Source organism: Trematomus bernacchii, unplaced genomic scaffold (assembly GCF_902827165.1).
Source record: "Trematomus bernacchii unplaced genomic scaffold, fTreBer1.1, whole genome shotgun sequence".
Classification (NCBI taxonomy): Eukaryota; Metazoa; Chordata; class Actinopteri; order Perciformes; family Nototheniidae; genus Trematomus; species Trematomus bernacchii.
Window position 1 is genome coordinate 984325 of NW_022987547.1, and position 16609 is coordinate 1000933.

The 16609-nt window shown below is 39.7% G+C and overlaps 1 protein-coding gene across 2 annotated transcripts in view; it reads right to left on the minus strand.

The window, feature by feature from the left end:
* Positions 1-16609, minus strand: part of LOC117476330 (matrix metalloproteinase-17-like) — a 111229-nt gene that overhangs the window by 22086 nt on the left and 72534 nt on the right. For both annotated transcript variants that reach the window (XM_034122768.1, XM_034122766.1), the window contains exons 2-3: positions 6557-6689; positions 5516-5651 (exon numbers count right to left, since the gene is read on the minus strand). In XM_034122768.1, coding sequence (XP_033978659.1) covers positions 5516-5651; positions 6557-6689 — 269 coding nt within the window. The remainder of the gene's footprint in view (positions 1-5515; positions 5652-6556; positions 6690-16609) is intronic.

Below are 16609 nucleotides of genomic sequence, written 5' to 3' on the forward strand. Positions count from 1 at the left end.
AAAAATGTCTCTGATAGTGCTTCTTCCCTTCTTACTGGAAGAAATGTATATGAAAGAAGTTAAATCGCATTATTATAAACATTTTAGTCTTTACAAAAGCAATGCCAGTCATTCAGAATTTGGGTAAAATCTTGTATTTTAAATTTGAAAGAAATAAACTACTTTTGGAGCACGGTATAGCTCGTTTCTGAGACAGTTGATTTATTGAAAGTGTTTGTCTGACTTAATTTCTCAGATCTAAAAAGCTGATTTACAGCCAAATATCTTTACCTGTAAATCAGTAGTGCATTATTTGGCCAAATGAATGCCTGTATTTCATACATACAAATGTTCCTCCCTACAAAATAAACCAAAAAAACATGATGCTTTTGCAACAGTTCATGGAGGGGCAGGAAGAATGGGCATTACATAACAATAATACACAAAACGATGACCCTTTCAATGGGCTGCATTTCTATTGCACTGGAAACGAGTGAGATAAAGTTCCCAACAGCCGAGATAATGGCTGTGATGATGCGAGTTTAATGGTGTATAACTACATTATGTCCACTTAATAAACCTTCTAGATATTATGTAAATAAAATGGCTGTGGGGAGTACAGATTCTGATCGTGAATGTGAGCTTATAGGACGTTTCACATCTTATCGGACAGATAATGTTTATGAAACCATCCTTGCAAAGTCTTTATCCGGACTATGTAAGAATGTGTAAAGAGGAGGGACATTTGTTTTGCCATCACAGACTCTATTGTGAAATATCATGTCAAAGTAATCCTGGTGCTGCTTCAACACACCTGTAGAAAGTGAAAATGTGAAAGGAAAATGTAAAGGCTGTTAAATGTTGTCAAAGAGTCCATAGAAATTAGCAGTTAATAAGAAATAGGTGTAAGGCAGACAGAGCTCAAAGTGCACTTCACTGCATCCAAGACGTGTGAGTTGCGCATGTTTCTGAGTAAAACCATTTATTTCTGACATAATGAGCACCCATCCTTCAACTCCACACAGCATCAGTTGTTGTAAATACTTTGCTGTGGTGATAGAATAAAAACAGAACTGAATGTGGATGTTCTGACTGACACCCTAAGGTCAAAGTCACTACTATTGAGCAAACAGAGATACATTTATCAGTGAATGCCTTTTTATTATTTGAGGATCTAAAATATGTGTAACTGTTGTCCCTTTTGAGTGGCTAACATCACACATATTTGAACACACAAGGCAATACCTTGGAATATTATCTGTCGCGGATGAATACAAGTGTTTTCTTCATGGCCTCAACAATACAGAAACCTTGGAGCTGAACAAAGTCCTAGGATACAATAAAAGGGAATAAGTGCTAAACCCTGTATGAGTGAAAACACTGAATGGTTTTGAGTGCAAGTTGTGATTTACTACCTCACAAATTAGATAATAGTATACAAAATACATATCAGATAAAGAAGCACGCAGAGTACATTTGTACACATAAAACTAGATAAAAGCTTTCATAGAATTACACCAAACACTCCCAAGGCTGCAATTCTGTATGGATTATCAATGCTTTGCGCTGTTGCTCCATTGATAAACCACACCATATGGCAACGTCTCAAAATGTGACTGAAACAGAAATCAACAAATAATCCACAAGTGTTTATAATAAAAGCACTTTAAATGTACCATCTGTTTCTTGGCAGGAGCTTTAGGCAGAAAAAACTCATTTACAAAGGACACAAGGTCTGTACTTCATATCCGAATCTCCAGTAAAACTTGGCTACATTGCACACAAATGTGAGGGCTGAGAGTAGAAAGGTGGAATAAAGAGACAGGCTGCCTTATTCCAACACCAGTCGGGCACTTCGTAGGATGAAGAGAAGCTGGAGTAGGAGAGGGCCATTGTTGAGAAAAAGCAAAATGTTCCCGTCATAAAGCAGCAGGTCTTCACAGCGGTGTGTGTGCTGGTTTCCCCTGAAGCAGATGTAGTGTCTGTACTTCAGCTTTGGTGCAGTGTGAGGCTGGATCGCTGCCACTCGGTTTTCCAGGTCAGCTGAGAGCTCACGAGAGCCCCCGTGCAATCACATCCCGACCCCAAAGAATTGTCTGTATCTCTGAGTGAAAGCCTTCAGTGGGAGGATGCAGGGGGATTATTTCAACAAGGAATGCCGCGGGGGACAAAGTCACCAGGCAATTTGTTACAATAAGCCATAACTATCCCGCCCCAAGGCGACAAGTAATTCCCTCTGAACTCATCCCTCTTACAGTCTGATCTGTTACTTCTGCTGCTGCAAACCAGGAACAAAGAAATGACGGATACACCTTTTGTTTCAATCTACAACCCATCCTCGTTCTGCTGCATCTTCTCCCACTCTGAGTTCTGCTTTATTTTCTCTCCTTTTCTTGCAGTAACTACCGCAACTCCCTCGTGCTCATTCAGCCTTCCCATCTCTCCTTCTTATCGACCTGTTTCTTCAATCCTCCATTGCCCTGATGTCCCGCTTTCCCTCCGCATCTCGCTTCATTTTGCGGCTCTTCTTCCCTACCTTTAGATGTATTAGCCTCCTTGGGTCATCTCTCCTTTTCAGATTGCTTTGGCTCAAAAGGCCTGTGCGCTCACTCTACTTAACTTTGGCTGGAATGGCAGAAAAAAAGCCTTACGTGTCTAACTAGTACTTACAGATTACTGCCACCTTTCATTTGCGGTCAAATGCATTCTCAGCGCTGTCTTTACATTTGCAAACCAAATTGGCTTCTGATAAACAATATCTCAACATCACACATTCTGAAAGCGGAGCCGCGACTTTGACAGCTTACCTGTCGGTTTTATTGTGTTCCTGCTGTCAGGCACACACACACTGCAGCTCTTGGCAAAGCAACACACCACTGAGCTGAGAAGATGCCACGCTGACCTGTCAGCAGCAGTGAACACGCTACTCCTCATCGAAATTAAAGCGATTTAAACACTCGCACTCTAGAAAAAAAGAGGCTAAACACGAGTATTCAATAAGAGACTAAGTATACAACAAAGAAATGGGACAGCACCATTTTGTGTTTTAAAGAGAAGCATCAAATGTTGCAGTGGTAATTATCACAAATCTTTTTTTTTATGCAGAAAATTTTATACATACTGCAGCTGTTAGCTTTCCTAAGGTGTAATCATAACATTAAGCACCTTTTTTTCAAGGGTAATTATAAACTTTACTTCTGTCCGATACTGGCAAAGCAACCAATGTTTAATGCGAGTTAAAAATAACTGTGCTTGATGTTGGATACATTTTGAGAACAGTCACGATGGCCACTGTGTGAGCTGAGTTTAGTGGCCTTAATGCACTCTAAAACACAGGTCAACTGTCACTGGATTTTCATTTACGGCCTACAGCCATTGGAGCTGAATGCTGATCAAATGCTTAATGCGGTAATCCGATAATAATTGTTCGGTCAGGCGGTTAAACAATTGAATTCAACAGTGACTCCTCTCATCAGCAACAACGTTTGTTGGAGAATCTGGAAGAGGTCACTGCCCATGAATTGGTGAAATGGATCAAAAGTGGTGAGACAATGTTGTGACTTAGAAGCACTGACCCTTTACCATCACCTCTAACACACAGGGAGAGGGACAATATGGGGTATCCAACCTCATGTGGATGAGAACAGTGTGGGTGCATTGCATTGTGTGTGTTGTAACACTTGTGTCTTTATCTTCATGTGTTTGCATGTGTGTTTGTGTCTATCGTGTTATTGCATAGATTGTTGTCTTTTGCCCGTATACTGTATAACAAAAGTGGACTCAGTTAACGTGTCAACCTTTTGAAGGCAAAGCAGAAGAACTCAATGGTTGCAAAAATAAGTCTGATTGTATAGAAGTCTATAAGTAGTTACACTTCTTGTCACTTGATATATTGCAATAGTAAACATAGGCCCCACGAGGACGAAACGGGTTGTATCCGCATAGTTTCTCTTGCGTATAGCCCTTTCGTTTACACGAGGCCGTAACAAAACGATAGGAACGGACCCCGCAAACGATAACGGGTCCCAAGGTGGATAGATCTGCAAACGGAACGCTCTGGGGGGTCAAACGGCTCCGTGTAATCGCCTCTATACGATCATTTTCTGATAACGATGAAATAGCCCCACCTCCCTCTCCCCACGTCTCCTGCTCAGATTTAAACTTTAACGGACATGTTGACCGGCGGAAAAAAATGTTAACGGAAACTCTGCCGCATGGTCCCCTCGTCCCTTGGAAGAGGCGGAGAGGTGGGTGTTTTTCATCTGCTGGTGGACAGCAGATGAAAAACACCGGTGGACGCCGTCCACCGCGGAGAATAAACAGAAGGGCAACCATGGCAACAATGCACCGAGGGCGGGGTCTTCTTCGCTGCTTTTGGTGTATTTTGAGGCGGCAGCAGCGCCACTTACAGGCCTGGCATATGTACTACAGCGTTTCCAGCTTTTCCAGCAGTCTCGTGTGAACGGACACGTTAAATGAATCGAATGCATCGAATGCGTGTGAACGGAATACTTTTTTGAAAACGCATACGCGGCGTAAACGCAAACGTCCTCGTGGGGCCTGGGCCATAGTAATACGTAGATGATGGTTTCAATCACTAGTTTCAAGTCTTCTTTAATGCAGCATGATGATCAATAAATAAATGATGGTCCAATTTACAGCACATAAACCAGCGTATGCCTTAGGCTGAGGCTACCTAGTGATTGACGGCTTTGAAAAACTAAGATGGTGAATTGCCAAACTTGACGCTTTAAAACAGTATTCCATAAACCAATTGTTGATATCATGAAGGCTACACCCACTTATTTTATAAAGTCCATGCTTAAGCCGCAGGGGCACACACATGTTACACGGCTGGCCAACACACCAGCTTAGATCATCTCATTGAGTCACCCCAGTTAGCGTGTGTGAATCGGGAGAACATATGTTTCACTGCCTCTTCCTCTGCTATCTAACACTAAGCTGTATCCCTGACAGATGGTCCAGCTGCACTTAACATGACTACATAATTTAAAAACTGCACAATGACTCTGTGACGAAACCTTTTATCTTCAGGAATCATGCAAACGACTCGGTGTTGGAGTGGAACGGCAAAGACCCGGAGATTACCGTCTGTTTGCGAAAACCATTCCATGCATTTCATGATCTTCCTCGGGGCCAAAATTGATCCAGAAACCAAAAGATTTCCACCTGGAGGAAGAGCCAGCTAATTTAATCTACCAAAGGGTGCACAGATGGAAGAGATAATGGGGAAAATGTGACGGTTTATGACTCCTAGCTCCATTTACTGCACTAATGTGATGTACAGAGATGGACCAAAAACAATGATGTTAAGCTTGGCTATCTGACACCGAAGCACAAACACTAATATCATACTAGGTTCATGATTTCCTCCAGCCAAGCGAGACGAATTGGACACATTTACCGTGTCTCAATGATCTTGATTCTTTGATTGTGAATGATCTTGACTTATATATATTTGTATATTCCGGTGTAACCTAGTGTCTAGAAGTTTGTGTATTTCATTAAACCCTACCTCCAGGATAGATGCCTCTTACTCCATTTGTTCTGGGGGTTTACGTCTCGTTTCCTACGGCCCATTGTCCCCTCCGCCTCAGACACGTCTGGCAGGGAACATCTGGGTGTTTTCATTAGACCCAGTGTGGCTTGGTCTGTTGAGGAGAGGAGAGGTAATTAAGGTACGGACTAATGGAGGAACATTACATACACCTTATAAGAATATAACACAGCAAATATAACTTTTCCTACTTCAGTTTTATTACGGGCAGTAACTTGTACACATGAATTCAACACATTGACACCGCAACATCTGTTGGCAAATGACTGCTTCAGGAGCTGTAACTCATACTCTGTGTGCTCATATGCATACATATGTGCATGGGCAGGAGGTTATGAGTGTCCGCTAGGGCCATAAATCATATATGATTTGCACGATACCCTCTCACATGCACAATCACACTCCCTCTCACAAAACTACTGTTGGGGCCATCAATTATACTTGTTCACACACACACTGTCTTAAAATCATTCACACGGTATCAGGCTTTCAACCCTATACAGTCGTGTATGTGCGATGGAGTGTGTATGATAATATTGTCTATAGAAAAGAAATTGCTATGTGTGTGTGTGAGTTAGGCTGAGAGCATGTACAGTATGTGTGACGAATGATGTGTGCAGGGGAATGGCGGAGGGTGTAGTAATCAATAATCTGTTATTCTGTTTTACAACACTATTATCAATCACATAGCATGCAGTGCTGTCATACTACCGTGTGTGAGACAGCAAGTATGATTTATGTTTATACCGTGTGTTGAGGCGTGTGTAGACATCTGTTCAATCAAATGGAATCCAATACAAAAAAGAGCTGAAGATAATTTCATCTTTCTTATGTTCAATGGCGGTTGTGTCAAAATGATTGACTCTACTTTTCGTAGAGCCATTTCTTTGGTGTTTTTGTCACTTCAGTTGTAGGGTGTACCTTATATTTTCTGTGAATGTGAAAGTCACTATCTTACAATTGTTCCCTTTCGCTGCCATCGCACACGCGTCAACATACCTAAGACTCCGGTCTCCTTCAGCCCTCCGTACTTCTGCATGGCTTTGATGGCCTTGGTCAGGGCCTCCTTGGTCTGAAGCTGACCAGTCACTGGGTCAGGGGGCGGGAGGTAGCCAAACTTACTCAGCCAGTCCTGGAAGGGGAAGAGCAGACAGAGTTCAAGAGTAATCCCAGGCATGTCAAGGACTCCAAGTATCCCAAGCTGCTGAGAAGAGACACCTGTTCATTTTTACTATCTGCGGATACTGTTCATGTTTACCGTCTGCTGATATTGTGTGTTCAGGCACATTTGTACATTCACGTTTTGCGAGTGCTTGATGTCTTAAGCAAGAGTGTGTTCACATATGTCCTTGAAATAACACGCACAGTAAGCACAATGTGAAAGCCCCATAACTTTTCGAACACACACAGAACCATTCAAATCTTTTGAATAGCAGGTATGTCATAAAGGGAAAAGGCAAATCACAGGTGCAACTAATAACATTTATAATGGCGGAATTTTGTTAACGTATTGTACATGTTGGCTCACTCCTTATGGCTTACTGGGACTCTTACATTACTCCAACATTATTAGAAACACCTGCTGTTGGTCTGCTATTACACTGACATTGCTACATTAATCATACAAGCATCAAGTAACATAAAAACACAATATTTTAATTTGACCAATTCAATGTTCTGCATCAGGTATGAACTGCATTCTTAAGCTTTATCTGAGCTAAAAGTTGTGTAAGAATTAGGAAGGATGAAGCAACTCATGGTCAGAGTAGACATTTTCGAGTGTCATGTTAGTAGGAGAAGCACAGGTGTTCCTAATAACATTAACGATGGCTCTGTTCCATTTTAGTGTCCAAGGTAGATCATTAACTTAATCATTTGCACCTGTGCTTTTCCATCTGTGACATATCAAAATGTCTTCCGTAAAACAACCCTGTTCTTCGGTTTCCTTAGCATTGAATGACTAAACTGGACAAGTAGGCCATAACTCTTTTTAATGGATTTTGGTTCTTTTTTTCTATTTTATGTGATTGTTGTATATAATTACTTTACATGTATGTTAAGTTATGTTAAAAATATGGTTTTTGGAACAGTGGTTTAAGTGAAATAGTTACTTTTTTGGCTGCTAATATGGTTTGGAATATTCAAGTTTTGTCAATTTGATATTTTAAATCTATTAGTTTCCTGAAAGATTTTCAGTTGACTCCATTGCTATAAATCCATTTGCTTTCACTCTCTTGCGGTCTCTTGTCTTTTCTCCCTTTATAATTTGATGGTAAGCCTTTCTAAAGGATTTCTGATCAGCTCTCATTACTGATGAGTGACACAGATCGATAGCAAGGCAGCGATTGACAACACTGGGGCCATTTCATTAACTCAATAATTGACTTTGGGTCCTACAAAGCCATTTGTTGACAGTTGATATTGGACTCCTCATTGATTGCTTCTAAACAGAATACAGATGTTCACTAGTGTCATCTGTGATAATGAGAAAGAAAAACAGTGTTTGAAGAGAGCAGATTGGAAACATTTATGTCTGAATAACTAGAGTTAAGTTTGTAATGTCTTGATAAATGTCACGGAGACAGGCCCCTTTTCATTTACTAATAAAACTGAAGTAACTGTCTCTGTAATGATGTGCTTTAAGCCTCTGCGCTCACGCCAGGTGGTTGGAGCCTGGCATACATATACTGTAAAGGTGGATGAGGGGAGGTTTGTTATTGAGACATACTGAAAGTATATTATCTCAGAACTGGAAGGGTACAAAGAAATGGCTGATTCTGAAATACATCAACGGCTGAGACTACAGTTGACATGTTGTGTAGGAGTAGTCTGGGTCAAATGCATTGGGATTCAGGGGTAGATTATGCTGAGCTGAAAGTTCTAGCAATGCACTTTAAAGGTTCAAATGCCAGGCAAACCACCCACAGTGTCAGCAGTCTGAACATTTTGGCAGGATGTAAAAAAAGAAATAATTATATCATGCAGTATTGATCCCCATAGAGAGAGCTCATGCCAGAATGTAACAGAATGCTGGTTTAAAGAACAGGTTAGACTTGTACTTAGCTTTGTGATCTTCAAACGCTGAAGAAGACAGAGTTGAGGCATCAATCCAATTTACTAAAGGATATTTCCGTTTTTGCAAGAATTTTGTGCCTATTTTTTAGTTATGACATATTGATCGCAAAGCTAAGTACGATTCTAACCTCTTATCTCTTTTTTTCTGGTCTCACAATATTGATTCCTGTGAAATGTTAACGTCTGTCTCCTACTCTCCACAGGGCCTTCACAGCACAGCGTCAGCTACAGAACAATCACCTCTGACGCTGCTATAGATTCAGCATCTTAAACAAGGAGAGGTTTGCCAACACTTTCAGAAATCACCAGAAAACTGACTCTGCGCTTCACACAAATGCACAAAGAAAAAACATACAAATACTATATTTACCACTCCTAGCATTGCATGCTGTCAAATATATTTTGACTACAACTGAGCAATTTCTACTGGAGTGGAAAACCACTAAGAGGCCATCAATCACAAGGGCTTTAAGTAGAAAAATGCAAGGCAATTTGTGTTACCGTTCAACACACAACACAGGCACAAAATAAAGTAGCTGCATTAAAACTAATTAATTGCTACTTTCTTATTAAAAAAGTATTCAGTCTAGATAATCTGCTATCGAGTGTAATAGTACTGGGTGTAATCCATATGAAAGCCTACTGAACGTTTTTAGATGTATTTATCAGTGGCAGCCAGTATCTTTCCCAACTGAGAGATATGTACAGTATACATAATGTATAAATACATTGCAAATATCCTAAGCATTTAAACCACCGCGAGTGTTTTAATCCACAGATGAAGTCTGTAAGGTACAGCTAATTCTCTCTTCCTTGGAACAAAAGCGCCGTATGTATAAAACTGAAGGTCACATTGGATTACACTTAATCCTAAAAGAATAACAGTAAAGAGCAAAATGGATTGAAGAGATAGGAAACATCTCACTCTCATGCAGAGACAGAACATATATGATGAAAGAATGTGAGTTTATTCTCTCTGAGTCTGTGATTAACTGCAGCTAGAGGGGGCTGGCGCAGATGGCTGAGACTCCAGTCTTCTTTAATCATGCATTATTAAGATACACAGACGCAGGAAACCATGGCACAAAATGACGTCTGACACTCCACTATTCCCATATTGCTCTAACTGGCATGAGAGGCAGACAATATGCTCTGCCAAGCCTGCTGCCACTGTAACAAGCCCTTTTTTTCTGAACCATCAAATCTTTGTACAGTTATCAGGCCTTTGTGTTTCCGATGCCGTGCTGTGGTCAGCATAAAACTTTGTTAGAAATGTCTGGTCCAAGTTGTAAAGAACAGCTTATTGGACAAAGAAGAAACTGCTGGCTCAAGAACTTAATGTGTAACACTTATTCAAAAGGCTACATGAGATTAATGTGGAGGTAAACGGGGGAATAATTGTCCTTGACACATTATAATTTGGTACACGAAATGTGTAAACACTGCCCATTCTTACATTTAACCACTTTGGTTTTCCTAGCTTTTTCTGCGTAGTTTAGCAGGAACAACATAGCACAGTCATTATGTTTATATAAAATTGTCTCTCTATTGAAAAACACTTGTTCAATGACTTACTAAACATACTTGGGAACCAATGTTTTTTCCATACATTAAAGGGTTACACTAAAAGTCTGCAGCCATGCATAAACTTTTTGGGACTGTATTTAGGCACACTGGTGTTTTGAGCTTCATGCTAAAATGCTAATGAAAACAATACTAATATTTTGCATATTTTCCATATTTGGAACCAAGTTAGCCTAGCACGTTAGCAGGCCATTATATGTTGATTAGCACTAAACCTGAAGTAACTTTGAGACCGATGGAATTGTGATTGGTTTTGCAGGAATTTGGACATAACCAAAGAAATCCAAGAGTTTGAGAGGGGCATGAATGTGCGTACCAAATTGAATGCCAATGCACCAAATTGTAGTCAAGAAATGTTACTAAATACCAACAATGTTCAATGCAGGAACCAGTGTGATTTTCTTTATTCAACAAAGCGGGAAGGTAAGAGTATGGAAGTCGAAAAAGGCTGGCACTGAATCTTAAAAACGTTGTCATAATGTAGAGTTTTGCAGAATAGTCCAACATCAACATTCTGTCAGGCAACGGTGTTGTTCACGAGAAAGTCGTACGTGGTGTGTGTTTGTATACACAAAGCAAGGTTGCTGTCAAGAATCCTAAACTTTGTCATCTATCTAAACTGTCAGGACTCTGTGCTGCTCAGAAAAGTGACTGTACAGTAAGTGTGAGTGAAAGTCAGAGGAACTGAACCCTGACACCCAGAGGAGACACACAACCGAGAGAAGAAGTTTGAGAAGATTTGGGTGGTAATGGAAAAGCATGGACGATGGTGAGAGATGGAACAAGACTTCTGAAAACTAGTGCTTCTTGAGTCTTAAGATCTACGTATCCTCAAGGGAGCCTTCTGTTGTACCGCCTTGTAAACATCAAACCGAACCACTGACTATGATTTCACACATCACATGAGAAACAGAGGGAGTGTGTAAATGTGAGTCATGCATGAACTGCATGAGTAACATCGACCAAATAAAAATAAAAAGATGAAAAAGCACACAGATACACAGAAAGGCCTCCCATGATTGCTATCTGACCTTCTTAAAAACACATGTATGGCCTTTCGATGTGAGGCAGGCACAGTGGGTCATTGTTTGGCAGGTAGTTACATCTCCTGGTGTTTTAATACCAACTTTTACAGACAGTTGAATCAATAAAAAGGGGAGTTTTATGGGTAGAGTCGATCGCCAAACCGCTGTTTATAAGTTCAAGCTGCTTTTTTCCACTGTAAAAAGATGTTTCCGAATTCAAGCTGTGCGTAACTACTGTTGTACATAAAGGACGGAAAACAGCCAACTTTTTAACTGCCACTTTTCAAGCCAACAAAGGGAGAGTATTTGTAATAAAATCACAAATGTATAGGTTGAAGGTTTAATGTAGCTTAACTATTAAAGAGAAAAAGCCAAATGGGAATTCATTGAGGTAAAATAATTGAAAAACTGAAGTGTTTCAATTTATATGAATGTGCTTGTATAGTTCATTCTTGAGTCTGACAAACACAGAAAGTCCTTTAGGTCTATTTTTTGGAGAGTTTAATGAAGAAAGTTCTGGCAGGGTAATGGGAATTTATAATAACCTTAAAGCTTTATAATTTATTGTGCAGACTGGCTTCTTTACAAGAAATTAAACGAGTCTTGGATATCATGGAGGGAACAATCAACGTAATAGGATATTTTAATCAAGTGATGAATGATTCCTTGACGGAGGCAAATAGAAGTGGTCAAGAGAAAACAAATGGCAGATTTTCCAGAAACTGCACTTCTTGTATGCTTTAATAAATACTTTTAGTGGAAATATAACCATACAGAAAACATTTAAATTCTAAAAGCATGAAAAATAGGAAATCTTATATTCTTTAAATGGTGTGAGACTGTACCCACCATTTACAAATGTTCACTCACTGATATTTTATAATGTTATTTTACCTGGTTCTGTCTATTAATTGGGTCCATTTTCATTTTCATCTTCTCTTACACTGCTGGCCATATTACTAAAATGATAAGCTGGAATTACAAAGACCATCTTACCGTTCAACTTCAGCTCCTTCCCTTCCCCCATGTCCCTCCCACTTTCTGCACCTCATCTCAACATGAGGTAAGGCAATGAACCTGATGTGAATCAGACTTCTATAAAACAGGGGAACGATGGGGGGGAGGGTCGATTGAAGAGAGCGGTTGAGACGGAAACATAAAAGCGGATCTTGTCGGCTGGCCCTTCTTATCGCTCGCAGCCGGGTCAAGGAGTCAGATGGACAAAGGGGAGAGGAGATGTTAGAGAAGAACAAACAGAGCGAGCGAGTGTCAGACAGACGGACGAGGAAGGGCTGGACGTGATGTCAAGATAGCAGAAACAGGGGCCACACACGCAGCTACTGGAGCATTACCTGCACAGTGGGCCTTATTCAAAGAAATATGCCCAACTGTTGTTTATCTGCAGTATGAAGAGATACAGTATATATTTCGGTTGAAGTTCACTCTGCATTCATGGTGCGATGTGCGTTCAAAGTGTGGTTGTCTAACATACTGCTGCTTTTTGTGGGATTTTTTTATCTCCCTTATAATGAGACACTTTGATCTCTCCAAGTTATTTCATAAAAAAATGAAACATTGCTTCTGCATTCTGCAAAAGCAGGGTAAAGATGAGAGAATGTGGAATACATACATACACAAAAAAACTGTATTTCTTGGATGGATATTAGTTTTAAATGATACACAGCAGATACAACGGTACTGTGCCGTCAAAGTATTTGTTCTATTTATGTCTCTTCAAACTTATTTAGCATCCTGTGTGCAACACATCAAACAACTGAGTTTTCAGATGAGACTGTTATGCAATGATACACAGAATTAAAAAGGATTAGAGAAAGCGGTGAATGGAAACAGGTTGAGTGTTAATGATGGTGATTATATAACATCATTTGATTTCCCATCACTCTTTGTACTGCTCACTGCTTCACTTACTGTAGATGTTGCACTTTTTACTAATCCAAACTTGTATTAATTAATATAACGAAGACTTAGTCGTGTATTATTATAAAGGCTTCTTTATTACACGAAGGACTCTTTGGATCTTATTTTCGGGGAAAAAGGAACCGTAACAGGATGATTTCCAAGATGCAGTAAGATATAAGAAAAAACAAATCCCCCTGATGTTTGCTTTTATTCTGAAATATTGGATACATTCCCCTCTTTTAGCCTCTAAATCTGTGTAAATCTGAGGAGGGAACATCACAGACATTACGCAACCTTTGCCAGCAGGCAGTGTTTCGCTTAAAAATGGAAACCAAAAAGGTTAGGAGCCCACAACATTAGAGGATATTGCCACTTAAGTTGTTTACCCAGGAAACATTGCTGGATATAATGCAGTCGTTAGGTCCAGGTCTCACCCTCTTAAGAATCCCAGCAAATGTGAAGCAGCAAGTGAGTCACGGGGGTTTCAAACACAAGCCTCTGATAAAGCTCTGAGGCACTTCGCTCCAGTTAACAATGTTTGTATTGCATCCACACTTCTTTTTAATAGGAGTTGAAAATCAATCCATACAATATACTCCGTTTAGTTCTGCTATAATGTAATACTTCTCATGCAAAGATTCTCAGCAGCGCTCACACACTCCAACAATTTGTCAATGGGGATTAAATCATCCGGGGTTTTGTTTGTTCTGCTTCGTGCTATATTATCTGGGAAATAAACTGTGTTTGCTCTGAAATGTGAGAGCCTTGGTCATTGTAATCCTATTATGGAGTGAAGACTACAGCAGGTAAACGGCTACAGTAGATATTTATTTTCTTGCTTTGTCTCTACACTCCATTTATCGCTTTTTTTCTAGCTTGTGTTGCTTCTCTCCCTGCCTGTTTGGTGAACACTTCATATGAAGCTTGTTCTGAGGGGAAACATCAAAACGATATTGCAGGGTTTACCATTACCGTTTCATAAAACATTACACGGTGAGATTAATTTATAAAAGAATCATCTGTAATGTCACTATAATTACTTAGTGACTCATATTAGTGACTCATATTACAGTCATACAGTATTTACCTAACTGTGCAGCATTTAATTTACATTCTATCTTATTCTATTGTCTTTGTATACATGTTTGATATTCCTGCAACACCATTTGGTGTGTGGCACTATTTTACGTCAATTTATTTTCAGGTTAAGAGGGCCCTTTTATGCTTTTTGGAGTTTTCCCTTCCTGTAGTGTAGACTCAAATATAAAATCTACCTGAAACGCCTTGATTGGACACCTTTGTTTACTTCGTTGACATCACTACGTAACACTTGCGCTTCTCTTGGCTAACACTCCAACACATTGCAAATGATAGGCTAAGGGGCGGGAGATCTCTAAGCGGTTGACCAATCACAACAGAGCTAACCGATCACAGCAGTCTGGTCTCTGGTTTCAGACGGAGGGCGATAAGAGTTGCTGCAGTGTGAGAAAAATAAAGACCTTAAGACTTAAGACTTTCATTGCCAACAATTACACTCTAGATTTTGTGCATACGACAAATAAAGCATTTTAGTCTTTAGTGGGTAAAGACAAATAATTACAAAAAAGGTTTGGAATAATACAAAAAATAAATAAACCTAACATCCCTTTTGCCTTTGAAACCAAAAATAGAAACACGTATGTAATACTTTGAAAATATCCTAAATCAAACAGGACATCTACCCATTCCACCAAATCAATAAATGAATGATGTGTTGCCCGGCAGACAAAATATGCCTATATAAAAACCCAAGAACAGAGCATTCTGTATTTAACTCAACTACATTCCTTTAGCCCCTGTTACCAATTAAAGTCATCCAGCATCATGCAACACATCCGGTCAGATAGGACCCTCTTTTCTCCAGAGGTCAAAGTCCACCCTGCCGTCAACTGCCTCTATTTAAGGCTTGATCTGTTTCATCCTCCTCACTTGTCTGACAATACCTTCCTCTGTTTCTCTCCGATGAACAGCTGCCGAGGTCCTTCAGCCTCCTTATTGACAAGAAATGAGTAACCGGGAGACGTTTAACCCCGCGACCTCACTGTCTCTCAAAGCCTGATGAAGTAGCAGAGGCCGCTCCAGTGTTTACGTTCTTCTTATACGCCGCAGGGACAAAGGCGGACCTTTACTTGCCTTTTTGTTGAAAGGTTATGAAGCGGTAAAGTGCAACGGTAATACAGAGTGGAAAGAAAAGGGTTCTTATCGTGGAGCAATTTGTAAAAAGAAAATGAAAAATAGAGTTGTGCTGAACGACTGCATTCTTCATCCAGCAGCTGTTTACGTTGCTCTTTTATACTGACACACAAAAGATCATTAAGAAAGCCTTTGGAGATGCAACTAAGTGGTACAAAATGTTTTTGGAAACGACTCATTTCTTATGGCAAAATGTAAGACTACTGTAACCTTTAGGAGCAACTTAGAAAAGAGCGATTCACTGAACAATAAAAGAAGATATTTTACATTATAAAACGGGCATACAAACAAACACATGGAGAGAGGTGGTCTAATTCTGCCTCGTTGTTCCTTTTATTAAAAATCCTTACATCATAGGATTTTCTGGTAATATTTTGGAAAGGCATAACAAATTTTGAGTTTTTTTACTTTTGAGGTCTTTCAATCTATTTTTCTCCGATAATTGTTTGTCAAGATTGATGTTTTCTTACTAGTCCTTCCCCTCGCTGACTTCATTGGTGCTTTGCCTTGTATTGAGGGATGCAATTACAGAAAACAAGCCAAAATAGAAACAATTAAAAGGGGGAATCTAAGACCACAGTGACCAGTGCTGACTACCAAGATGTGGAGGAAGCAAAAACCCCAGCTTTATTCTTTTCATTTGCTGAGAAACTAAAGTGGTGTACCATTCTATATTCAAAAGTTAATTTAGAGAGAAAAGCAGCAGCTGGAACTGTATGGAAATATACTCTCCATTATACATGTTGCTTTATATTCTTTTTATCGTTATGAATGCTCCAATTGCAGTCATTCCAAACCGTGTAACACCAGCTGCGTGCTCGCCTCGGTTAACGCAACCACGGCCAATGAGCACACATAAACCTCTCTTTGAATGTACTTTTAGGTATGAAGAAATATGATAAATATTGTTGTTAAGATTTGTATCTTTTACTTATTCAATGCTTCTTATACAGTAGCAGTGTGATACATAGCAGTGCAGCGACAGCAGGAACTGTGATAAATCAAATCTATTCTGTAGGGTATTATTTAAAAATAGCAAAGAAAAGGATATGTGTGTATCAAAAGTAATACCCACAGACTGACAGTAAAACATCTCCTACTGCAGCAGATATCCTATAAAGAATGTTTTCCCTCAAATCAACCCAAAAATCTCTGCTTTCAGTCGGGGAGATTTCTTACAAACCTCTCGAAAACACCCAGGGAGTGTCTCCAATAG